The 25,856-nt window shown below is 52.7% G+C and overlaps 1 protein-coding gene across 1 annotated transcript in view; it reads left to right on the top strand.

Annotated features, from left to right (window-relative positions):
* Nucleotides 1-21,671, top strand: part of EFR3B (EFR3 homolog B) — a 43,148-nt gene extending 21,477 nt beyond the window's left edge. Inside the window, exons 4-22 of the mRNA XM_042933515.1 lie at nucleotides 802-923; nucleotides 1,737-1,886; nucleotides 3,145-3,279; nucleotides 3,761-3,839; nucleotides 4,563-4,698; nucleotides 4,956-5,117; nucleotides 5,878-5,989; nucleotides 6,381-6,432; nucleotides 8,408-8,580; nucleotides 8,696-8,771; nucleotides 9,408-9,569; nucleotides 10,762-10,893; nucleotides 13,098-13,165; nucleotides 13,921-14,048; nucleotides 14,813-14,904; nucleotides 17,869-17,917; nucleotides 19,438-19,544; nucleotides 20,864-20,913; nucleotides 21,312-21,671. Coding sequence (XP_042789449.1) covers nucleotides 802-923; nucleotides 1,737-1,886; nucleotides 3,145-3,279; nucleotides 3,761-3,839; nucleotides 4,563-4,698; nucleotides 4,956-5,117; nucleotides 5,878-5,989; nucleotides 6,381-6,432; nucleotides 8,408-8,580; nucleotides 8,696-8,771; nucleotides 9,408-9,569; nucleotides 10,762-10,893; nucleotides 13,098-13,165; nucleotides 13,921-14,048; nucleotides 14,813-14,904; nucleotides 17,869-17,917; nucleotides 19,438-19,544; nucleotides 20,864-20,913; nucleotides 21,312-21,417 — 2,091 coding nt within the window. The 3' untranslated portion in view covers nucleotides 21,418-21,671. The remainder of the gene's footprint in view (nucleotides 1-801; nucleotides 924-1,736; nucleotides 1,887-3,144; nucleotides 3,280-3,760; nucleotides 3,840-4,562; nucleotides 4,699-4,955; nucleotides 5,118-5,877; nucleotides 5,990-6,380; nucleotides 6,433-8,407; nucleotides 8,581-8,695; nucleotides 8,772-9,407; nucleotides 9,570-10,761; nucleotides 10,894-13,097; nucleotides 13,166-13,920; nucleotides 14,049-14,812; nucleotides 14,905-17,868; nucleotides 17,918-19,437; nucleotides 19,545-20,863; nucleotides 20,914-21,311) is intronic.
* Nucleotides 21,672-25,856: the final 4,185 nt, after the last annotated feature.

Below are 25,856 nucleotides of genomic sequence, written 5' to 3'. Positions count from 1 at the left end.
GCCCGGGTGACGGCAGGAATCTAGCGGCTGATAACCCTGAGCAAGACTTAACAGAACTGAACGGGCAAACTTTAAAAATGTGCTCAAATTTTAAGCAATAAAACGGAATGACATTTTTAACATTTATTTATTTTTGAGAGACAGAGAGAGACAAAGCATGAGCAGGGGAGGGGCAGAGAGAGAGGGAGACACAGAATCCGAAGCAGGCTCCAGGCTCCGAGGCATCAGCACAGAGCCTGACGCGGGGCTCAAACTCACGAACCGCGAGATCATGACCTGAGCCAAAGTCAGACACTTAACCAACTGAGCCACCCAGGCGCCCCAGTGGAATGACATTTTTAAATCACATTTCAGATTTGTTCTTGATTCCCCAGAATTCGCTCTAAAGGGTTGAGGTATGGTTTGACCGTTGGCTTTGGCTGTTTCAGTGACTCCCTAACTGCTTTCCGGCCTCTGTGTGTTTGGTGCAGCTCTGGATGCGGATGGGGGCAGGAGCTTAAGGGAGACGCCTTCACGTCCTCACCTCTTCCATCCTCTGCTCACCTCAGCAGGGAAGGGCCATGAAGGGCCATGGGGTCCAGTCTTATAGTGTAGGCAGGAAGAGCGAGCAGGATTTGGAACCCATAGAGGTGTGCAGGCCGTGTGTGCTCTGGGAAGTGGACCAGAGCCAATTCCTGGAATGCATGTGTCCTTTACTAGGGGCAGGGGGCCAGGGGACAGCAAGTCCCAGAGCCTAGAGCCCGAAGTGCAGAGCGCACTGGGTCACCTCTCACCTGTACTTCTCTCTCTCCTCCCGGATAGTTTGTGAAGTTTGCCAACATCGAGGAGGACACCCCATCCTATCACCGGAGCTATGACTTCTTTGTGTCCCGCTTCAGTGAAATGTGCCACTCCAGCCACGATGACATGGAAATCAAGACTAAGTGAGTAGGGGAAGTGAGGGGACCCCTCAGCTAATGACAAAGGCATCGATGGGTCTTATAGAGTTCCCAGCCCGGAGTGCGCGGTCTGATTTCATCAGTATTTACCTCTGCTCTGACATTTCTGGGGAGGAAGGGAGCACCTGGCAGGGCTTAGTGGGCAAGTGGACAGAGATGGGCTCCCAAAACAGGCTTTCAAAGGAAAACCTTCTGGGGCACAAAAGAAGAGCAAATGGAAAGTAATGGTCCCGGGAGCCAAATTGGAGAGCCAGCAACAGCACACACATATACACGTGCACATACCTGTGTTCTTTCGTTCAGAAGTACATGCATTTATACACCCAGAAACACACCCACTCACCACTCTCGATCACAGTATATACTCTGTGCCCAGAGTCTGGCAGCTCTGTGCCTCTCCTTCCAAACCCCCTCCTCCCCCGTCAGTTGCTCATATCCCTGCATTCTGCTTCATCAGTTCTTGACATACTTTGAGCCTTTATATCCCGGGCTCAAGCTGGAACAAACCCAGAGGGGTGCTAACGAGGAGGAGATGAAGCCCAAGTGGTACTGGGCAAGGGCAGTCTGACAATCTCCAGGATAGGCCAGGGGTCGTGGCTTCCTGGGCTCACGCCCACCAGCACAGGAAGCCAGCCAGCCAGGGGCTGGGTCACATGAAGGGTAGAAGGTGAGCTCCGTCCTGCCTTTGGGTGGACGAATGCATCCCACCCCCCCATGCCTTCTCCTCTCCTTACCGCAGACACTGGGGTTCTCGGGGCCCGGGAAATACCTGGATGCATTTTGCCCCTTTCCTTACAGAATCAGAATGTCAGGCATCAAAGGTCTGCAAGGGGTGGTGAGGAAGACGGTGAACGATGAATTGCAGGCCAATATCTGGGACCCGCAGCACATGGACAAAATTGTCCCATCACTGCTTTTCAATCTGCAGCACGTAGAGGAGGCAGAGAGGTAAGCAGGGGAGGCTGGAGCTTGGGCAGTGACACACGCAGCCCTCCCAGGCTGCCTTTCCCATCTGCTTGGGAACCACACGGCTCGGGCTGGTCGTTAAAAGCCTAGCTAAAAGGCCAGTGATCTTGGCTTCCGTGGCTTGTTCTGCAGTGAGTCCAAGGCTGGCTCCCTAGGAGTCTCGGGTCTGGCCTTCTGCCAGCTTGCTGCACCCCCCTAAAATCTGCATTCATGAAGGAAGGCTAGTACCTGTGCTGGGCTCTCTGGGGGTAAGTGTTTCCTGGTAGGAACACAAAGGACCAAGAGTCGGGTTACCTCTGTGTCTCTGAAAGCAGCAGGCCAAGGAGGTTTTTAAATGCTTTTCATGGCTCTAATTACTGAGGACTTTCCCTTCCTGACCTTCCTTCCTCCCTCACTTCCTAATGCTATTTCGGGCCCTTAAAACATGCTTCACCAGCCAGCAGCCACTGGACACAAGTGGCAGATACTGGGTTTTAATCTGGGAGCCCTCAGACATGGGGTTCATTCTGTCCCCGCCCCTCGCTCTTCCCATCTGTAAAACGGGATGCAGGGAAAGACTCCTGTTGCTGTGCATCCGGGCGGTGCATGAGGCTGTTTGAGGGCCTCTGTCCTTTGAGCCTGTGGCAGGAGACAGAGGGGAGGGAAATAACGTGCCCCCTGGTGGCTGTTCCTGGAATCGCACCTCACCGACAAGCTCCCTCTGTGGTCTCTGGTGGTCTCAGGGCCCAGAGGCCTGGGGCTCCTTCTTCTGTCCAGATCTGGGCCCAGCCCCTGTGACTTCGGTACCACTGAGTCACATCTGAGGTAACCATCATGCCTCTCTTTTTCCTCCCTCCTCTCGCCCGCTTTCTTTTGCTTTCTCTTACTCTGTGTGCCTCATCTTTTTCCTTTCCAAGCTTGGGGGCATGGAGACACTCGTGTTCTGTGCCTCACCAGGCCCATGGTGCGCAGGGTATCTGTCCTTCCCACAGGGGCACATCAAGCCTGTCCTCATGGATTTCCAGAAAGAGAATCTGACCCCTTCTCTCATGATCTTCCTCCACCCTGGGCTTCTTTACCCTATTTAATCTCCGACAGCCATGAAGTCTCCCTCATGGAGCTACCTCATGTAGCCCACGTCAAATCCCTGCCTGTCCTCCTGCCACTGCTTGCCAGGATGCAGTGCAGATACTCAGGCTGCGCCAAACCCGACTCCGGCTTTGCCTTCTGTCCCTTACCCACACACCGCGTGTTTCCGCAGCCGCTCCCCCTCGCCCCTCCAAGCGCCAGAGAAGGAGAAGGAGAACCCGGCAGAGCTGGCCGAGAGGTGCCTTCGGGAACTGCTGGGCCGGGCCGCTTTTGGCAACATCAAAAATGCCATCAAGCCTGTCCTCATGTGAGTGACCCCTGCCCCCAGCCCCAGCCCTCAGAGAACCGGTCGGGGTCCTGGCATCTTGCTGACTTGGAGACAGGGGAAAGAGGTGTTACGGTTGTGGTGCCGTGGCTAAGTCGGTCCCTTGTCTGTGCCTGCGTTCCCTGCGCCGTGACAGCAGAAGCCACCACACAGTGGCCGTGTGCAGTGTCGGGGACAAGAGTTGGTAGGAGGCCCCCAAAACTGAAGCTGGGTGCCTGGCTTCATTCCTGAGTCCACAGCGGTGGAACTCTGTTCCTCGGCTTGCCTCCAGCTCTTGCTGTGGGACTGCCCGGGGGTCCCTCATTCCTTCCGCTCACTGCCACCTACAAGCCCTTCCTCACTTACCGGGGAGCCCTGCGAGGGGCTGGGTCTCTCGGGAGGCCGCTCTGCCGGCAAGTTTGTCTGTCCTCCCCAACATTGCTTTGCATTTCATAGTCGTCCCCCCATGTTTTCTCCTGCACAGCCATCTGGACAACCATTCTCTTTGGGAACCCAAGGTGTTCGCCATCCGTTGCTTTAAAATCATCATGTACTCGATTCAGGTACGGTGGCTCCCTGTCCAGCCTGTCCTCCTGGCCGAGGGCGCCTCTGGGAGCAGGACAGTGCACCAAAGGAGAAAGCCAGCTGTCCTCTGTGACTTCTCCTGAGCCCCTAGGTGTCTACACGTGCTGCTCGATCTAGCTGAGAGGAAGGGCAGTTTTCGTTTTCTTTCTGATACAGCACAGATCAATACTGTCTAAAATACAATTAGTGAGAATTCTTAGAAAAAGTAAATGAAAAACTCATGCAAAATACAAGCCCACAGACCACACTTGGCTGCCATGCATGGCCTTGTCACATTGCTTACTAAACACTTACTCTCAATTTCTGTACTATCCCCCTGTAATTGGGCTACGCTTCGTGCAGCACCGGACTAAATAAACCCTGTGGCCTACGGTGGCCCTTATCAATATAACCTGGGACCCGGGAACGAGGAAAAGGAAGACAATATTTTAAAACTGACTTTTGACCCACTTGAGGCGGAAGGGCCCAGGACAACCGTGGAAATCCAGGTGGCCACCGGGACTGGGCTCTGCTCCTGTTGGACCAAGGGAGAGGGACTGAGGAGAAGGAACCAGGGTATCTGGGCACCACCTCCAGTGCCCGCCCGCCTCAGGACCTCACTTCTGTCCACCCCGGCCTTTGGGTCCCAGTCGAGGGCTGCCCTGGTGCAGAGGCCGCGTGGGGGGTTGCTGTTTGGGGCCAGCACGTCTTCCTCCCCCCAGCCGCAGCACTCCCACCTGGTTATCCAGCAGCTCCTGAGCCACCTGGATGCCAACAGCCGCAGCGCGGCCACGGTGCGGGCGGGCATCGTGGAGGTCCTGTCGGAAGCTGCCGTCATCGCCGCCACCGGCTCTGTCGGTAAGGGGGCCCTGGGTGACAGCGTGTGGGGGCCGGGAAGCCTCCAAGGACAAAGAGCCGCCCTTGGCAGGAGGCTGCCTCCCCTTCCAGAAAAGGGCAAGGGAGCGCAGGGAGGCGTCAGAGCTGGTTTTCTTAGAAAGCAGTCAGCCGGGGCGGGGTGCAGAGGAAGAGGAAGCCCCTGGCTGGAAAGCAGGGCAGGGGAGAACGGGCCGAGGGTTCCAGCCCTGGATCTCGGGTCTCCCACCCACTGTGCTCAGGGCCCACGGTGCTGGAGATGTTCAACACTCTACTGAGGCAGCTGCGGCTCAGCATCGACTACGCCCTGACCGGGAGCTACGACGGGGCCATCAGCCTGGGCACCAAGATCATCAAGGAGCACGAAGAGCGCATGTTCCAGGAGGCTGTCATCAAGACCATAGGTGGGCCCCGGGACAGGGCCTGAGTGGGCGGGGCCCGGCGAGGGGCGGGGCCTGGTGGGCGGGACCGGGCGCCCCTGCGGGGTCCGACCCGAATTGGGTGGGGCGGGCGGCGGCCTCCACCAGACGCGCGCTGGGGCGCTGGGAAGAGGGTCACCCGCTCCTCCGGCCAAATCGCGTTATTCGCGGACGTTGGAGAAAATGGAGTCGGTCAGCGGCGCGCACGGCTCACGGCCTGGCCCGGTTCTGGCCTGAGGGAGAGCACAAAGCGATGTCCGTGGTTTGCTGGGCTGGACTTCAGATCAGAGGCTGAGAGCGGCGAACTCTTCTGCACCCCAGTCCCCGGCCGGCTTCTCTGATGCTTCCCGGTTGGAGCGATGGGAGGGGAGGCGAGAAGGAAGAGAAAAGGCAGGAAGGAGGAAAGGGGAAAGGCCAAGGATGTGCACGTGATTGCCAAGGGGAGAACCGTAGAGTCACCCCTCCGGCTCGTAGGGCCCATCACTTCAGAGCCTTGCTGGCTTAGCACCGTTGGCTCCCCTCTCCTTCCCAGGGACGCTAGCCAACCGCAGCCTGGGCGACAACAAGTGAAGGAGCTGGAGTTAGGAAGAGCCCCCTGGAGTCACTACGTTTCTCCCTCTGCTTGTCTTACTTCTCTTCCTTAGACACACAGCCGCTGCACCCCGGGCGGTAGTTTCCTCATCTGAGACCCTGGCAGCTGTGGGCCTCACCTGGGCCAACCCCCTCCACCATCTCTTTCCTGCAGGCTCCTTTGCCAGCACGTTGCCCACTTATCAGCGCTCCGAGGTGATACTCTTCATCATGAGCAAGGTCCCACTGCCTTCCCTGCATCATCCCATGGAGACGGGGAAGACCGGGTAAGCCTACCAGCAGTCCTCCCCTTTTCCTCTCTTGCCCATTCCACCCCAGCTGCCCTTCCAGTGTTTTCTGGCTGACCCCTTTCTCCACTTTGACTTTCCTGGTTATGCCCTCACTTCTCTCCTTCTACTCTCAAATCCCTCAGTAGCCCTTAGTGGGATCCTTGGACCCCACAACAGTTCCTCAGGCTGCCCCACCACTAACCGCCTCCCACCTTTGGGGCAAGCCATTAATTCTCTGGTCTGCTTCCTGGCTCTGCAAGTCAACTGTCCTGAGTAACTCAACAAGATAAGCCTCATGGAGAATCTAATCACAAGGGGAACTGGGCAGGCAAGTGTGGGGTCTCTGCCCACATCACCATCCTGGTGAGTATTTGTGTCTGGTCTACAGAGAGAACAGGAACCGGCTGACCCAGATTATGCTGCTGAAATCCCTCCTTCAGGTGAGCCTCTCCCGTCCCCGTTCCTACTCAGCCTCTACAGGAGGGACCTGTGGAGGGACCAAGAGAAGGCTACCACATACAGCTGTGCAGGTTGCATACTGCACAAATGTGCCCAATCAAAAGGGTGAATAGGGGGCTGAAATTCAGCCTGTGTTAAACTCACTAGCAGTCTGGGCATCCACAGACCTGGGTCATCCAAGGCAGGCAGGGCATGTGTTCCAAATTTTCACAAAGGTTCCTTATCAGCTACGGATCTCCTTGTCACTCAAACATTGTCTCTGTACTGGGTTAGAATCTATTGGTTCCTGCCTTTTTTTTCCCTTCCAAATATCTGCCTAGGTCCCTTCCACCTATTTCCCCCTCAGCACTTGTGCCCATTCTAGTCTCCCAGCCACTATCTTTCCTTTCATCAGTGTTTTACATTCCTCTTCTCTACATCCTTGCAGCCATCACTGGAGTCCAGATTCATTGTTCTCAAATGCCATCTCCGTGACCAACTTGTTAAAATATATAGAGCTTCCCTAGAAACTTTGGGCCTTCAGTCTGAGTGGGGTCCTGGAATCTGTATTTGTAACAGGCCCCCCAGGTGTTCTCATGCACAGTCCTGCCTAAGCTCTGGACATCTCACAACTAGATTATTCTCATCAGTGCCCTTATCTCCATCTGTCCTCACCAATCATAAATACACAACCACAACAAGAATTTTCTAGAAATACTGTTCCCCACATGTTGCTCCTTTTCAAATAGTAGGTCTCGGCTTACAACTGATGTGCCTCTAGGTTTCAAACTTCTCAGACTAAAGGTAGAAAATCCCCAGTCGCCGGGGTGCCTGGGTGGCTCAGTCGGTTAAGCATCTGACCTCCGCCCAGGTCATGATCTCACAGCTCGTGAATTCAAGCCATGCGTCAGGCTCTGTGCTGAGCCTGCTTTGGATTCTGTGTCTTCCTCTCTCTGTGCCCCTCTCCTGCTCCTGCTCTGTCTCTCTGTCTCTCAAAAATAGATAAACACTAAAAAAAAAAAAAATTTAAAAAAAAAATCCGCAGTCACCTTTCCCTCCCTTGACTCGTCATCTCATCCCTAGCCCCAGTTTCTGTTCCAGCCACGCCAATCTGCACAGCCCAATTACTCTCATTCATGCCTTGCCTTCCCTCTCCCTAGCCCATGCTGTTCATTTCACTAGGTTTTTATAAAGGCTTTTCATGCCAACACCGCCCACATCTGGTTACCTCCTCGGTCTGTGTGCTCCTGCCATTCCTGCTGACTTTACTCTCATTATCCTCATTGTACCCAGCACCTTATCAAGGTGACGATTTGCACTCACACACACCCCGCTTCAGTGAATGTTTACTGTTGATGCCACCAGGCTCTGCTAAATCCTCAAGGGCCTGCTGAGTCATCAAAGGCATCATTTTCCAATATGGACTTAACAGTAAATATGTTTTGCGGCTTTTGAATGCTTTGACAACATCATGTGTGGTGTGTCTACTGATGCCCCCTGCTTTCATCAGAAGACCCCCAGTATGGCCACATAGAAAAGATGGAATGGAATGGTTGTTGCCCTTGTGTGGGTTCTGGTTCCTCAGCCCAGCTGTGAGTTCTTCCACTGTCTCGCCATGTCTCTGCAACTGTCCTTGCTCTTAATGCAACGCTGTGTTCCTGGCGGGTGTTCATCAGCTGAGCCCTGACGGCTGGAACATCAGGTTCTGAGGCTCCCTGTTCCCCGCGCCACCCCCCCCAAGTGCTTAGCCCTTGCTTGCTTTTAACAACTTAAAACTTGTCTAGGTGGTTGTTGGCATGTTCAGAAAAGTTGCCACAGGCATTCAGGGCCTAGGGTGGAGGCCAAGGGGAGCTGGGCTGCGTGATGGCTAGAGAGGTTGGGTGCTTTAAACCCCACTTCTGCTGGCTGCTCCCCATCTCCTCACAGCATGGAAAGGGCCAGCGTTCCTTAGCGCAGCCGTGCTGGGCTCCCTTGCAGGTGTCCACAGGTTTCCAGTGCAACAACATGATGTCAGCCTTGCCCAGCAACTTCCTCGACCGCCTTCTGTCCACCGCCCTCATGGAGGACGCGGAGATCCGTCTCTTCGTTCTGGAGATTCTCATCAGTTTCATCGATCGTCATGGCAACCGCCACAAGTTCTCTACCATCAGGTGAACTTGGGGGTCTCCCCTCCAGTTGGTGTGTGATGGGGCAGAAGGCTCCCGATAGGTGTCACACCCAGGTGAGAGGACAATTCCCATAGTAGCCGCTTGTGTCCCCTCCCAGTACCCTTAGCGACATCTCTGTCCTGAAGCTGAAAGTGGACAAGTGCTCCCGACAGGACACCGTCTTCATGAAGAAGGTTAGCAAGTGTGACCGTAAGGCCCGAGGAACCCCAGGTGGGCCAGGCTCTGTGGACTCCCACCTCCCAAACCCCAAGTCAGTGCTGACCCCTGTCCCTAGGCCGGCTCTCTCCCTCTTTGAGTTTGCTTAGTGGGGATGACCAGTTGACCTCTCGGGGGGTCAAGCCCCCAGGGTCATGCTCAACACTGAGGCCGGAGTGAGGAGCACTGCTGGTGAGCCAGTCCCGGGCTGGGCTGTGGACCTCTGCACACAGCTGGATTTGGGCAGCAGCTTCTGTTGCTGGTTTCACTGCACTCACCCTTCCTTAGACGTGTCCTCCTGCACAGTGGCTTCCACTGAGGTCTGCTCTAAAGCCGTGCTCTCCCTGGGGTGCCTGGCTGGCTCAGTTGGAAGAATGACTCTTGATCTTGGGGTCATGAGTTCGAGCTCCACGTTGGGCGTAAAGATTACTTAGATAAATAAAACTTAAAAGAGGGAGAGAGAGAGAGAGAAGGCATCCTTTCCCGGAGGGTGGAGGTGGGAGGGGCACCCAGCTGTGGCACCGCCTGCAGATTAGTCCTCCTCCCCGATCTCCTTGCCCCTCCTTTCTCCCCCCACCCACTGTGCCCTTGCCCCCACCCTTCCCCCCACCCAGCACTCCCAGCAGCTCTACAGACACATCTACCTGAGCTGTAAGGAGGAGACAAACATACAGAAGCACTACGAGGCGCTCTACGGCTTGCTGGCCCTCATCAGCATTGAGCTGGCCAATGAGGAGGTGGTGGTGGACCTCATCCGCCTGGTGCTGGCTGTTCAGGTGAGACCTGGTGTGGGCAGCGCATAGGGGTTGGGATCAGGGCAGGGGACCGGTTTGGGCCAAGCACTCATGAGAGCACCAAGTAGAAGTGGCTCAACAGCGATCCCCGAGCCCGGGAATACGGCACCCTTGGTTGGCCCTTCCTCCAGAGACCACAAGCCATGGTTCTGTTTGGGAAACCACCAAACAGTGCTTCAGTCATGGCTCAGGCTAAAGGAGACCCAGGGAACGGGGTCTTTCAAAAACACCCTTTAGCCCCTAGTGTTTCGAGTCTCGCAAGGTCTGAATGAGACCCCAAGGACTATCAAGAGGGCGCTCATATAAGCTCCGCGTGAGCCCAAAACAAACTTTGTCTAAAGATCGTCTGATCCCCAAGCCTGGCTGTGCCTCAGAATTACCATAGCGTTTATTAAAAATACATGTTCCTAGTTCTACCCCCAAGCCCTGGGACCTGGAGACTCAACAAGCCTCCGTCACGACTCTTAAGAGAGCCATGCTTCACCACAGAGGGCTCCAGACTTGCAGAGTCTTTCTGGGTGGAAGTATACTGTCAACGATGCTGGGATCTGGGCTGGGTCCCAGACCTCAAAAGACCAGGGTCTCCGAGGTTCTGCAGCTAGGTGGGCATCGTATCCCACCCTAGGAGCACGAATTATGGCAAATCTGGGAGTTGAGTGGTGGCCACCAGTGCTGCCTTGAATCCTGCAAGGCCAACCCAGCTGCTATGATGGTGTTCAGCCTAGAATTTGAGATTCCTTTGTGTCCCAATCCCTAGTAACTGTTGCTTCTTTTTCAACTTAACATATGGACCCAGTTTAGCAATCCAGTCCGGTCCCCCAAGAATCATTCAAGGTCTATATTGAAGGACACAGCATCCTAGAGGTAGGATTAATGATGAAGGTTTGGACCGTCAAGGTCACCAAAGCTGGAACTGCAAAGTGGAGAGTGAAGTCAATACCCCTCTACTCAAGTACTTATGAGCCTCCAGCTCATGGATCGTTCTAGGGATGATTCACTTCAGCTGTAATGAGGATGACTTCTGTCTCCCAGCAAGTTATGGGGCAAATGCTGGAAGAGGCTTAGTCTAGAGAAATGGGCCATCTCTAAAGAAGGTTGGGGGAGGTTGGGGGAAGGGGGTCACCGGTATAATTTGTCAGTTAAGAAACTCCAGGGCCCCTCTGTGTTGCCACAGGATGTGGCCCAGGTCAATGAAGAGAACCTGCCTGTATACAACCGCTGTGCCCTCTACGCGCTGGGTGCAGCCTACCTGAACCTCATCAGCCAGCTCACAACAGTACCTGCCTTCTGCCAGCACATCCATGAGGTTGGTGTCCTTGTGACCCTGACGGCTCAGGAGCCCCTCAACCCTGGGTTTCCCCAGAATAACTTTTCCTTAATTGTGTAAGCCCTGTGCTCAGTCCAGGCCTTGAGGAAGGGTTGACGGAAGAACTAGGGACAGTGAGGAGTTACTAGAAGTAGCATTTCCTCCTGGGTAACATGACATAGCATGGTGGGGTTGGCCACAGGCAAGAACCTATATCCCTTCCTCACCTGCTGCTACCTGCCCGCCTTGACTTCCTGTCCCTCTGTGCTGCCCTCACTCCCAGAGACATAGGTACACATGCCTCTCATGTGATTTGGGACTAAAACTACTTTAAAAAAATTTTTTTTAACATTTCTTTATTTTTGAGAGATGGAGAGAGACAAGGCATGAGCGGGGAAGGGGCAGAGAGCCAGGGAGACACAAAATCTGAAGCAGGCTCCAGGCTCTGAGCTGTCAGCACAGAGCCCGACACGGGGCTCGAACTCACAGACTGTGAGATCACGACCTGAGCTGAAGTTGGTCACTTAACCGACTGAGCTACCCAGGTGCCCCTGAAACTACTTTTTAGAAAAGTTTTATTCTGAAAGTTTTCAAATATCCCAAAAGCAGTGTGAGTAGAACCATGCAGATTAAAGAGTTATGAAGGTTTTCCCATGTTTGCTTCATCTATCTTGTTTTCTTTTTCTTATTTTAAAGCAAATCTCAGCTATCATGTCCTTTCACCCCTACATATATCAGCATCGTGCCTCAAGAAAATATGGACACCTTCCAACATCATTGCCATGCTATTAACATATGTGATTAAGTTATCGGAAATGCCTTGGTGCTATCTAATACCCAATCTATAATCACATGTCCTCATTTGTCCCCAAAAGACATTTTAAAACACACTGAAGTGTTGGGGCACCTGGGTGGCTCAGTCAGTTGAGCATCTGACTCTTGATCACAGCCCAGGTCTTGATCTCAGGATCGTGAGTTTAAACCCTGCATTGGAGCCTACTTAACAACAACAACAACAACAACAACAACAACAACAAGAGGTGCCTGTGTGGCTCAGTTCAGCGCCCGACTTGATTTCAGCTAAGGTCATGATCCCAGGGTTGTGAGTTTGAGCCCCACATCGGACTCCACACTGAGTGTGGCACCTGCTTGGGATTTTCTCCCCCCCCCCCACCCCTTTCTCTCCCTCCCCTACTCATGGGCTCTCTCTCTAAAAAAATAAAATAAAATAAAAATTTAAAAACAAACCAACAGGGATGCCTGGGTGGCTCAGCTGTGTAAGCGTTGAACTCTTGATTTCAGCTCAGGTCATGATCTCACAGTTTGTGAGATCGAGCCCCACATCGGGCTCTGTGCTGACGGTGTGGAGCCTGCTTGGGATTCTCTCTCTCCCCTCTCTCTCTGCCCCTACCTTGCTTTCTCTCTCAAAATAAACTTAAAAAAAAAAAAAAACAAATAAGGAAAACAAACCACAATAATAAAAACCACTGTAGTATTTACAGGTGGAATGGGGTAGTGTCTACGATTAACTTTAAAATACACTAGCAAAATGAAAGAAAATGGGAAACCTCCAGTCTCAGCTGGCTTGGGGGTGCTGGGGGGATGGGGGAGGGTGCTGTGTCACTGTGCCCCCCAGCATGGACCAGTGAAGGGGTGCAGGAAAAGCAATGCCCTGACATCCTCTTTATTAAAATAGCAGCATCGTGGCTTCCTCACCTCCTGCACAGACTTGTGCCCCTGCTATCCTCCCCTGCTTGCGTCTTGGTAACTTCCACCTTTCCCGTCAAAAATTTGCAGAGGGTACTGAGGGAAACTCCTTCTGTGACTGTCCCTCAGGATGTTTTTGCAGTGCACCTGGGTTGGGGGGGAAGGTATGACTTATCCTCCCTTTTCCTGTTCACATAGAAAACGGAAGTAGGGCACAGGAGCCAGAAACCGCAGTCCCTTGGGGGGCTAAGCACCTGCATTTGCAGGACACTTAATGCATATATGTCATGTGTCATTGGGGATAGCCTGAGCAGTCTGCCTGCCCTGAGGACCCCTGTGGATCTGAGTTTATCCCTCAGGAGCCTATCGGTAAAGGGCTCCGCCAGGGAGTTTGCTGGAGGAAGCAACTGGTTGGAGGGAGAGCGCTGTCATTCGCCTATGCAGAGCTCCCCCTCCCTGGCAAACCCAGCTCTCATGTGATTTCCTCCCAACTCCAGGTGATAGAGACCAGGAAGAAAGAGGCTCCGTACATGCTCCCTGAGGACGTGTTTGTGGAGAGGCCTAGGTGAGGAGCATACTTGGGACATGATCAAGGACACCCAAGGTAGCTGAGTAGAGGGTAAGGGGTCTGAAGCCAGGAGCTGAGGCCTCTATGGGCTCAAGGGCTGAAAGTGGACCCTGCCTGTGGCCCAGAAGTCCTGGGTCAAGTGTGGCCTTCCGCACATGGCTGTAATCCACGCCTCGAGCCATGTCGGTGCGTTGTGCTATAGAGTATGTGACATGCCCTCTGGGAGCCTCGCCCAAGCCCATGGGACGTGCATCTTGGAGGAGCCATTCCTACAAGACACTGGATTGATCCAGGTGGCATTCTGGGACTGAAGCCTGTGGGCCAGTGTCACTTGAGCCTCAGAGGAACTCAAGGAAAATACTGGGAAAAAACAAAATGTCCAACAATAGGGGTTTATGATATTATTAATATAGCTTTATGGACCGTGGCCTTTCCACCGCAATGTTTTGGAAGAAAAGTTAATGGGAAACAGGTGCTGTGTAATCGGTGGATAAAATCGATCACAGAACAGGAACTTAGGGGGTGGGGTGGTGTCTCTGTGTGTGTGTGTGTGTGTGTGTGTGTGTGCATACAAGTACGTGGCTGAGGGATTCTGCACAACATGTAATGATGTTGTCTCTGAAGGGTGGGACTATGGGTGGTTTTCTTTTCCTTCTGCTTCCCTGTCATTTTGTATGATGGATGTTCCTTGTGTAACAAGGAGAGTCATTAGGAAATCACTCTGGTTGCCTCTTTCCTTCTTTGGCTCCCAGGTTGTCTCAAAATCTTGATGGAGTAGTGATTGAGCTCCTCTTCCGCCAGAGCAAGATCAGTGAAGTCCTGGGGGGCAGCGGCTACAATTCAGACAGGCTTTGCCTGCCCTACATTCCTCAGCTGACAGGTAGGAGCCCCGTGCGAGGACTTCCAAGCCTGCCTCTGCCTCTTCCCCACCAGGAAGGGTCCTGAGAGTGAGGGACTTGTGTGTCCGTAGGTCGCCTCCCCGGCACCTTGCGTGTCACCCAAGAGCTGAAAGACACAGTGAGATGCTCTTGATTCCCCAGCCTCTTCTCCTCAGGGCAGGATCCCTGGGGAACGTGGCCCACGAGATAGGCTGGCCTGTGGCTGGGAGAGGCCCCATTGAGCCGGAAAGTAGCCACATGGGCTGTGGTGTAGAATCAGAGACCCAGTTCTCCGCAGCTCACTTCCTGAAAAATCTTAGACAAGTCTCCTGGCATCTCTGGGTTTCGGGTTCCTTGACTATAAAATTGGGATTAACCACACCTGCCTTAGAGGGTTGGTGTGAGACGTGCATGAAACAATAAAGGCAAATGCACTTTAGCAAGTGCTTCACCAGTGACAGCTAGCTACTTGCGCTGTGAGTGGATGACACTTACTCCAGGTGACATGTGCTCTCTGGTCATGAGCAGCTTCTTTGTGCTCATTGATGATTTCAAAATCTTAGCCACAAAGAACTAAACCCACCACCCTAAGATGAGCAGAGGAGGCCGGCAGCCTTCGATAAACCAGCTGTCGCCTTGGTGTATACTGAGCCCTCAGAGGACTGTGGGCCAGGCAAAGGTGGGGGTGGGGGAGATGGTGCTAGAGGTGTGATCCTGGCTCACTCTGAGCCCTGGGAACTCTAGCGTCTGGGCTTCCCTTTCCCAGATGAGGATCGCTTATCCAAGAGGAAGAGCATTGGAGAAACCATTTCCCTGCAGGTGGAGGTGGAATCTAGGAACAGCCCAGAGAAGGAGGAGGTGAGTGTCCTTAATATATTGTCCTGCATCCCAAGGGGAGGGGACCTGCTCTTGCTTCCTATGCAATCAGATGCTCCATGTTCCAGGCTTCCTTAACTGCATAACCCATTTAAAGTCGCAGGGAAAGCAAATTTCTCAAATATCCCATTTTCTTACTGACTCATCATATATGTCATAGACCTTTCCATCTGGAAAAATTACATGTGCGCCCCCCCCTCCCCCCCAAGCCCCCACCCCCCCCCCTCCCGCCGCACACTCCCATGACAATGTCACACAAATCACTCTTGAAAGGCTTGCTGGTAGTTATTCCCCATTTCCAACGGAGGCAGACATGCACCATGTTGGATATTGGAAGGCCTAATAGGAGAGATGGGGGTGAGAATAGTTTTCATGGTGTTTCTTCCAGATCGATCAATAGAGGTGCTTTTTTAAAAACCAAGTTGCAGCTTCAAGATGTCATTGTCACTCCACCATCTCTTGGGGGCTGTGAATATCTAACTTCTGTTCGAAATAACTTGTGGCATCTCCCCTGCCCTTACTTCCTCTACGTGAGAAAATAAAGCAGATGTGCCCATGAGTCAGAGAGAGGAAGGAATCACAATGAAAATAACCAACTTCTGCAGAAGAGACGAAAATAGGAGAGGGGCAGAGGGGGAGAGAAAGGGGTCATGAGGGAGGTGAAGCTGTAAGACAAAATACACTTGTGTTTAATGGTGTCTCCTGCCATTAAGGGAATTGACGGAGACATGGGGAAGCTTCAGTGAGAAGTGAGGAGGATTTTCATTGGAAGTGGGGTAGGCCAGGACAGTTTGGGTTGGGGGGGTGGTATGCCTTCTGCCCCTTGGGGCTGGTGTAGCCATGGAGGACAATGTCAACCCTGAGCCTTTCCTCAGATGCACTGGAGCAAGGAGAAGTCACTGGGGCCCGGACCGAGCCTCTCTCTATGCCCTCAGCTGCTTTCTCAACTCTTCTCTCATTGGGGCACTCGTCTGGAACTTTCCTATGGAAGGAAGGAGGCTCTGACTCACACTAATTGGAAGAGGGGAATGAGGCTGAACCAAGTGTCCTCCAAGGCCTTCTGGCTCTGCAGGACAGGGAACCTCAAATGTGTCAGGACCACAGCATGAGCTGGCTGCTGTTTCCTCCAGAGTTGTGGTTCTCCCTTCCGGAAGTTAAGAAAGCCTCGGGAATCGAGGAGTAAAGCGAGGTGGAAGGAGAAATGCTGGCATGTGTACAGAGCTTCCTACTCTCTAATGTCGCCTGGGCCACCAGAATGGGTCCCTTTCCCTCCTGGAGAGTCCACCTAGCTCGGGGGGTGACTTGGTAGCTGAAGCAGGGGTGTGGGGGCTTCCACCCCATGACCTTCTGCCAGGCTACCCTTCTTTCCACCTTCAGCGCACCATGCCCCACCTGAATCCTGTGCTGGCTCCCTGTAGCCTTCTATGCCAAGTTCATAGCAGTTGATCAATAAATGCAGGTTTAGTCAAGCCCCAAACCCAGTACCTGGCATTCAGAGCCGTTTATAGTCTGGACTGGTCCTACTGGATCATGTTACTTCCCTCTCCTCTCTGGCAGAAGCCACTGTGCCCCTGGGGCTGGTCTGCTCGGTCTCCCCCACGTGGTCCCCTTCAGCTGCCGGTCTTTGCTGTAATCCCCTGTGTGAGTCCCTTCCTCCGCACCTTTGTTCTCATGAGCCACCCACTCCTCCGTGCCCAGCTTGTGTCCTGTTTTCTCCATAAGCCTCTCTACCTGCCCTTAACCAGCGACCTTCCTTTTCTCTGTTGCCACCACCCAGTTCCCTAGCACCTCGCACGTTGGTCAGTGCTGAGTGGCTGCGTGGATGGATGTGCAGAGAGGATGACTCCTGAGAGTGACCGGTGGCACAGCTGTCTCAGGCTCATAATTCCTGAGCTAACAGATTGTGCCATTTCTACTGAGGGACCAGCCAAGAGTCCTGCACAGACTCAGTGTTCACTGAATATTTCCTAAATGACTGTATCCCAATACGTACATCTCTGGCTTTTCCAGCCTCCATTAAACACTAAACAAATCAGAAAAATACAGTAGCTCAGTGAATTTTCACACAAGGAATGTACCTGTGCAATCACACCCAGATCAGGGAATAGAACATTGTCATTGCCCAAGAGACCCCCTTCGCAAAGGGAGCCACTAGCCTGTCTCAGGTCACTTCCTGACCTCTGTGTCAGTGAAGTCATTCTCTTCTGTGTCTATTTCTTCCACTTAATGTTATGTTTAAGTGATGGGAGATGAGTGAATCGTGGGGCCCGCCTCGAGCAGCTCAGAGTCTACTGGGGACTACCTGGGACTTAGTACAAACGTTTCATGACTTTCAGCCTCTGGCCTGAGGCGACGATCCATGGGGTAATCCTTCTTTGGGTTCATTATTTGCCACCTCCTTTAATAGGCTCTTTGAGGACTGAGATCCTGGGACCCAGGTCCTTGGACCAGCCCCAGCATGTCTTACCTTTAGTAAATACTCATATCACCTCGGAAGATAATTTTATATCCTAAGCCTTCAAAAGTGTTATCCAGTTCTTGAAATTTACATTTGAGATATTTGCCAACTGCTTCCTCTCGCTGCCAATATTTTCTGTTATGTTCTCAGATTTTTTTGAGTTTGGCAGTGTTTTCTTCCCACGGGGCTTAATGCGACCAGCTAGGGGTGAGGGCGGCGAGTTCTTTTAGGTGATTCTCAGCACTCTGAGGAGGAAGGGACCTTCCCCCTCCATCTCACTGCAGCTCTGTTCTTCAGTGGGGAGCTCTGCGCCTGCCTGCGTGGGGAGCTTCGGGGACCCTGGTGAGAAGGTGGTGTCCTGGGGGCGTTTCCCCCCATCGGGACGGTCTTTTGAGAAGCAAAGGGGCTGCCAGATAACTGAGGAAGCCAAGGCTGCCTCCCATACCTCCATCCCCCTTTTCTGAACACTTCTGTTCCTTCTCCCTCAGCGAGTGCCTGCCGAGGAGATCACCTATGAGACGCTAAAGAAGGCCATCGGTAAGTTGGAGGGGATGCCGGGGCTGGGTCCTGGGGGGAGGCGTGGGTGTGGGCAGCCTGATGCAGGATTCAGCCCAGAGGTAAAGGGAGGCCGGCGGCTTCCCCTAAACTCCCAACAACTACAAAGCTGCAATGATCAATTCTGCTTTCCGGATGGGGATCGGTAGTGCTGCCCAGCATATCCATGTCAAGCCACCCTTTCTCTACTGACAGCTCGCTGCCTGTAAAAGTAATCAGTGGAGGGGCGCCTGGGTGGCCCAGTCAGTTAAGCATCCCACTCTTGGTTTCGGCTCAGGCCACGATCTTGTGGTTTGTAAGACTGAGTCCTGCCACAGGGCTTTGCGCTAACAGCTCAGAGCCCGCTTGGGATTCTCTCTCCCTCTCTCTCTGCCCCTCCCTTGCTTGCTCGCTCGCTCTCTCTCAAAATAAATAAACTTAAAAAAAAAAAAAAGGAATCAACTGAGGGTTGCAGACAGTTAGGGAAAAAACAATTTTGTATAAACACTTTGGCTATTTTTTGGTGGGTTGTGTTACAGAAGAACGAGCGGACCAATGAAAGATATTAAAAGCAAATCAAGGGGCCCCTGGGTGGCTCAGTCGGTTAAGTATCTGACTTCGGCTCAGGTCATGATCTCACGGTTCGTGAGTTCGAGCCCCGCGTCAAGCTCTGTACTGATGGCTCAGAGCCTGGAGCCTGTTTCAGATTCTGTGTCTCCCTCTCTCCCTGACCCTCCCCCGTTCATGCTGTCTCTCTTGTCTCAAAAATAAATAAACGTTAAAAAAAATTTTTTTTTAATTAAAAAAAAAAAGCAAATCAATTGATATTTATTGGCAATAGATCTTAAAATGTAGTACCTCATTTATCTGGATTATTGGGCAATGCAGTATTCCAAATAAGAGAATTTTTCCCAGAACTGATAACAAATTACTCTCAAATGCCAAACGGTTTTAATTTTTGTTGTCTTTGACGGTATTCTTTCTGAACGTGCATAAAGTGTGAACGTACTTGACCATCTTCATTTTTGCCGACTCATTTTGGATACTAAAAGGAATATGTAGAAGCCTCGAACTAGACAGCCTCGGACTGCTGGGCCATAGGGACCTAACTTTGTATTGCCTCTTGTGACCTGTCTGGCTTTTCCATCGTTGATGTCCCTTTCAAATTAGCACCAGAGTACTTCTTGTTCCAGGAACTCCCTTTGAGAGTCCAAGTGGTAATGCCACTCGGGGCTTTAAAAGCCCAGCTTAAGGATCCACTTACCTAGTTCTCAAACTCTTTCATGAGGAAAGTGGCTGAGCTCTCAGGCTGAATCAGGAAAAGATCTAGACCTCGTGGGCCAAATAATGGCACCCACCCTCCATGCCCCGCTATCACCCTGCCCACCAGCAGAAGGCAGAGCCTGAACCACAATCACAGACAGTGCTCCCCTGGAGGGGTCCTCCCATCTTCCCATCTCCAGCCCTTGCCCCCACATCAGCAGAGCAGGACCTAGGGGCTGACTCGGCTCTCTGTACCACAGTGGACAGTGTGGCGGTCGAAGAGCAGGAACGTGAACGGCGGCGACAAGTGGTGGAGAAGTTCCAGAAGGCACCCTTTGAGGAGATTGCAGCACATTGCGGGGCCCGGGTGAGTGAGGCACAACAGGGGTAAGTCTTTGGGGAAAGAACAGATACTGGACTTAGGCCCAGGATGGAACTGAGTTTCTAGGAGACTTGGCACTTTTGTTACCCAGAAATTAGAGATTCGGTCCCCCCAACAATGCCCTGGCACTACACTGTTTCCCCCCAAACCAAAAGGCTTGGCTATTAGCCCTACACTCCTTTAAACCTCACAATCTCCATGTAGGGAAGAAGTCCTGACCTCGGGAGCTCCTGTGTCAAGCAGACTGTAAAACTTATAATAGCAAGTAGGCAACTGGCACTTAGGCACACACCCGAGCATCTTCCATTTATTAGCTTATGTCATTCTCATGACAACTCTGTGAGGCTGGTGCCTTTATGCTCACCTCGTCATGGAGTGGTGGGGAAAGGAGCCATGGCTTAAGAGAGATGGCCAACATTTGCAACACAGGGTTCCGCTTTCAACCAGGGGACCCCAGCAGGGGAAGTGGAACAGCCTGGCCCTGGAAAAGAGATTGGAAAGAGAAGATGCCAGATAAGTAAAAAGAAGGACTCATGTCTACGTCTGTACTTAAGGGAAGAGCACAGACTTTTCTTGAAATTGACTATAGGCCAGGATTTGTTACTCACAGTGGCCATCTTAGTGACAGTGAAACATAACTGTAAGCATCCAGAATCCACAAATAACTTCTATTTTATTGTAATTTTTCCTCTCGGTAAAAATACATGTTATTTTCTTTTCCGTTACATATGATGTGTCATATATTTCTAGTATATCATAATACATAATAATAACATAATCGTTTATGTAGATACATATAGATTTTTCTGGGCCTATGTTATTCTAACCTCAGGCCCGTCTCCAGAGGCAGGTGCTGCTGGTTTCATGAGCTCAGAGTTGAGGTCCATCCCTGAACACGTACACAGCCTCACTGTCTGTGCACGTGGCCTTAGTTGGAACCAGAAGGGACCGGAGACAGCATCCTCCCTAATCCAACTGTGCACAGCTGCTCCTTGGAGTTAAGGGAAAGTCTGAAACCAGCTCTGAGCCTCCTGACAATATGCCCGCCAAGCCTTACTGCCCCGCTTGGAGAAACTCGGCCCCTTAAGGGACTGCCTGCTGAGGTCCTTCTGGTGGTCCTGGCCTCTGTGCTTTTGTTGGGTGGCCCTCCCTGATCTGAACCCGCGGCCAGGATCTGCAGATAAGTGCTGTCGATGAGCTCACACCAGTTCCCTTCCTAAGACGGGACTCTGGACGGGTGGGCTCCCAAGAGCCAGCACAGGTGCGAGGGAGCCCCCAGCTCACTTCCTTCTGTTTGTGTCTAGGCATCACTGCTGCAGAGCAAACTCAATCAGATCTTTGAAATCACCATCCGGTAAGTGGCAGCCTTGGGCAGGGCCCCCTGCTCCCAAGTCCTCCCTCTCACCCCTGTCTCCAGGCCTCCCTGTCTGCAGCCTCTGTCTCCAGGGCTGCAGTCAGCCGCCAGCTCTCCCGGACAAGGAAATCGAGACAGCTCAGTGAACCCCACAAAGAGCCAGGGGCCCCAGGGTCCAGGGCTGGTACTTCCTAAAACAATGATGTCGCTGTAAAAAAGCCTTCAGTAAAACTAGACTTCAAGCTAGATCCTAGAACTTGAAACCTAGGAACCCATGGAGTGACAGTCTCTGGTTCCTGTGCGAAGAAAAACCCAAATCAGCTACTCTTTTTGACTGCATGGGTTGGGACCCAGAACCCGCTTCTCATGCCTTTGTCCTCCGTGTGTCCCTGCCTCAGCCCCCCGCCGAGCCCGTCAGGCACCATCACCGCAGCCTATGGCCAGCCTCAGAACCACTCCATCCCTGTCTACGAGATGAAGTTTCCGGATCTGTGCGTATACTGAATGCCAAAAGACAGAGCTCCTCGGAGGGGTGGGGTCTGAGGGAGGGGTTCGCCCTCACAACCCACCCCTGGGACATGGGAATCGAACTGGGATCTCAGAGAAAATGCACCTTGGTTGGCAAGCACCTCCCCAGCTAAGCAAAATGGAGAGGCGGAGGGGGGCGGGGGGCCCTCCCGGCCCTCCCACTTCCTCCTTGTCTTCCCTGAGGGAGATCAGCCTCCTGCTCCTCTGGGGCCAATAAGCATCCCACCTGCCCTTTGTTTCCTCCTTTGTGTCAGCCTGGAGCCGGGCGCCATGGTGGTCTTTTCAGAGGGAGGCTGGAGTCTCCAGAAGCTCCTCCAGAAGCATGGCGAGGGCTCTCATGGGGACAGGTCGGGGAGCAGAGCCGCCAGTCCCCCGGGAGGGAACTAGACAGAGCCAGGGTCAGGCAGAGGAAGGCACAGACTGCAGTCCAGAGGAAGCGGGGGCAAGGCTCCCAGCTCCTCCTGGAAAGTGGTGGCATATGAGGCTGGAAGATGGCTGCGCTCTTCCAGAGTATTCCCTCCCCTCAGTCCGGAGGCCTCCGGCCTCTGGGTGTCCCTTCCACTCTCCTGCTCATGCCGCCAGTTGTGTCCTTGTGAATCTTTCTAGTATTCATATCGAGCCCTTCCAACAGGAGTCCTTCCAACAGGAGCCCTTCCACGCGGGGCAGGAAAGGATGAAAATGAAGGGCGGCAGCCTGGCCACAGAGAGGGCTGCCCCTCCCCAGGCTCGGCCTGCCTCCTGTAGAGGAGCGGGCGGGCTGAAGTGGGCGCAGTCACGTCCTCTGTGGCATCTTCTTACTTCCTTCGTTCAGAGGGAGCTTGTTGGGTCCACCTGTGGCCCTCTCCCTTCCAGATGTTTCTCTGAGTGGAGCTTTCTCTCTCTGATGCCTTTCTTCCTAAGGATCCTAGCATGTTTCTACAGCCTCTGGGTTGCGGGAGGGCAGAACGAGAGAATCTGGTTCAAGAAGATCTGGTTCTGCATGGCATGAGAGGAGCCGCAAGGGCCCGCAGGCCTGCCCACATCACTTTCTTTGGGAGAAGCTCCCAGCCTGGTCTGGGGAAGGGGCGGGGGAGGGGGTTATGGGGAGTAGCACTTTGCATCTCAAGGATGTCAGGAGTCAACCTAGTGGATATTTCGTTCAAGGAAAGAAGGATCCAGCACCTAATACTGGAATGATCTCTTCACTCTTTGGATGAAGTCAGGACATCATCACTGCCAGTTGGCAAAGCTTGAGGCTTGGGGAGAGGCAGTGGAGACCCCTTTGGGTTCTGGGTTTCCATTTTCCCTGAGTGCCATCCGTGTGCAGAGGAGGGGCTGCTGCAGAGCTGGTAGGCCGCTGTGCTCCCCGCCCCCCCCCACCTCCCCCACCCATCCTCCCTCCAGGGGCCTTTGTGCCTCCAGAGTCTCCTGGGCCCCCTCCAGCAGCAGAACCCCATGGTCCAAAATAGCCCTTTTCTTCTCTTCCAGGCAAACATCCCCTAACTTTTCTGAGCCGATGTAACTCACAGTAAGGTGTGAATGGTCAGATGATCCCTCCCTGGAGAATTTGTTTTTTAAAAGAGGGAGGGTGAGTAGATTTCTTGACCCAAAGGAAACCCTTTTGAGGGTACAATTTTAGATGTTTGGGGAAGGGTCAGAAGCAGGATGTTTCTGCTAAGGGGAGGGCAAGCTTCTCAGGCCACTCTCCGGTCACACCCGTGCACACAGCCCTGTGCAGACACACGATGAAAGCCTGATTAGTAGGACAAATCTGTATTTTCCCAAACTGGGAAAACCTTAACATATGCACTTTCCCATTACATGTGCAATAAACGGTTTGGGTGGAGGGGGCTATCTGACTCTCGTTCCCGTAGTTTCTACCCGTGGTCGGTGCCCCTGTGCTGTGGGCCTGTGGCTTCCAGACAGTCTGCATGATTACAAGGCCCAAGGAGCCTGGCTCCTGTGCCCCACCCGCACCCCACCCCCACAGCTTTCGGCTGGGTTCTATGGCTCTTGGCTAATGCTCAACCCAAATTTATAAGCATGAACTTAGATTTCTCTTTACCTTACTATCTCTTTATTAGGAAACAAAGTTTAAAATAAAATGTGAAGGCAAATAACCTTTGGAAAAAACTTGAGAGAAAAATCTCAATCTTGAGCCACAAACATGTCTTCCCTTACTGGATCTTTCCATCTTTATCCCCTACTTGACTTTGATGAGAAACCTGGTTTCTTTCTCGTGTCTACTTGACTTTAGGGTCTACCCCATGACAGCTGCACCCTGAGCACTGCCCTTTGGGGTCCTGGTCCTGGGGCTTGGGCGTCACGACCCCAGAGCCTCTTTCTAGAGCCAGCCCCAGAACCAGAGATCAGTAGTCCCACTCAGATGCCTCCCCCTCTCCCCCACCCTGGGAATAGAGTGAAGAAAAAGGTACAGGGCTCTCATTCTTCCTACACTCAACCCTGTATCTGTCTGAAGCAGGTCTTTCTTTACATCACGGCTGCTTAGCAGAGATGTGCTTCTTTTGGAGAACTAGCCATTTCTCGAGTGCTCTCTTCTCAGTTTCAGTTTAAAAACTTACACTCACTGGAATATTGGATTGCCTGCTGACATGAAGCAGAACCTAGATTCTAGCCAAATATGCCTCAGAGTCAGAAAGTGTAAGGTGACTGTTAACTCAGACAATTACTTGGTCAACACAGCAGCGTCCTACACACACACACACACACACACACACACACCCTTCCCGCAGGCTCAAGGAGAGAGGCAAAGCAGAGTGTGGGGGGCGCTCAGACCCTTGGCTTAGAACCACTGCTTACTGCCTTCCAAGCCCTCTGGCGTCTGGCAGTCCTTTGTCACATGACCGACCCTTTTGGCCACCTGTCTCTGTTCTGATTGTAAGCCAGCAAGCCCATCCAAACCAGCTGCTCCCCAGAGCTGCTGAGGACTCTTGCTTCATGCCCAAGGGGTAGGTTTGGTTAGCACTCAAGGCATGAATGTATTTGAGATTTGAAGTTCTATTAATTTGGTTGAGTCATGTAAGTGGATAAGAAGCCGGTCAGCAGAAAGTACCAATATGATGCTGGAGGCTCCTTGTTTCCCTTGCAGGGGGGTCCCCAGTGCCCTGTGCCTGTTCCCATTTTCCTCTCTCTGAAAAGCAGAGATAAGTGGTTTCTTGACTCCTAGATGCCTCCTCACCAAAGAAAGAGCCCAAACAGGTGAGAAGAATTAGAAAAGCCCTCACTCAGAGGCTGTCTTCTGTCCAGCCTCCTATACAAGTATAAACAGATGAGAAGTGAAAAGGTGGGACTGGAACCATCTACAGTACTTGAGAAGTATGAGGGACATATACATGCTGCCCTTTGCCCTGGGTGTTCTGGGTCCCATAGGATGTGTTTCAGTCTGCCTAAGAGTCACAGCAGTCTTGGGGTACCGTTGAACAGTTCAAAGACCAGACTTGTGGGCTTCCCTGGGGGGCCCCTGGGTCATGATAGCTTCCAGTTGCTATTACGTGGTCCCCAGGCCTTCTGTCCTGGGCACAGAGAGTGTCACCGAGAAGCGAGACCATTTCTCCCAATCCTTCTCTGTGACCATAAAATGGCAGCTGGCCTATGGGGGTCTGTGGGAAAGGACTAGACCTGTGTGTAAGGTTGAGCGTTAAGCTTAAAGGTAGACAGGAAGGACAACTCATCAGAGAGGTCATGCCTGCTTCCCTTAACCCACAGACCCTGGAAGGCACATCCTCCTGAAACAAGGTGTCTTCCTGGTGTCTGAGGAGGTTTAGGGCCCTGTGCTGCCTCTTCATCCCCTAGAAATCTTCTGGTTAGAGTGACCCTAGGTCTGAAGATTGGGCCTGGCCAGCTGGGGAAGTGGGGAGGAGACGGGGACTGTGAGCAGGGCTCTGTGGCCTGTTGGAGTCAGAAGGCAGTTTTCTGTGCTCTCCTTTAGCATTGGCCGGGTTGGCCGGGTTTTTTCTCCTTCAGAGGACCTTGGGGCCTCAGGCGGTCACCTTCCCCTTCTGAGCTCTTCCTCCGTGAATGTCAATTCTGGCCCGTGGAGTGCAGAGCGGCAAATCCACGAATGCCGCAGCATTGCACAGATTGTAACGTGTCTGTGTCCACTTGGACCTTCGTGACCTGGCTGAGAGTGTTATGTGCCCACCTGCACACATGTGTGTGTAGTGTAGTTCATAGTTGGCAATATATGTACATAACAGCTGAATTATTTACATGGGAGTGCAGAATTAGTGCCTGTGGCAGTGTTCTGTATTTTAAACTCATTGAATCAAATTAGTTTTATTTTAAGGAAGGGGAAAGAGGCTAGGGGTTGGGGGGGATTGTAGGAAGAAGAACTCTTAGCAAGATCATTCTTTAGGATTATTAGTCATGGTTTCCCAATGAGTCTTCATGATGCCCTTTGCAAATAAATGTTAATG

Source organism: Panthera leo, chromosome A3 (genome assembly GCF_018350215.1).
Source record: "Panthera leo isolate Ple1 chromosome A3, P.leo_Ple1_pat1.1, whole genome shotgun sequence".
Lineage (NCBI taxonomy): Eukaryota > Metazoa > Chordata > Mammalia > Carnivora > Felidae > Panthera > Panthera leo.
Note: the sequence above shows the minus strand (reverse complement) of the source record. Positions and strands in the feature narration are given on the sequence as shown.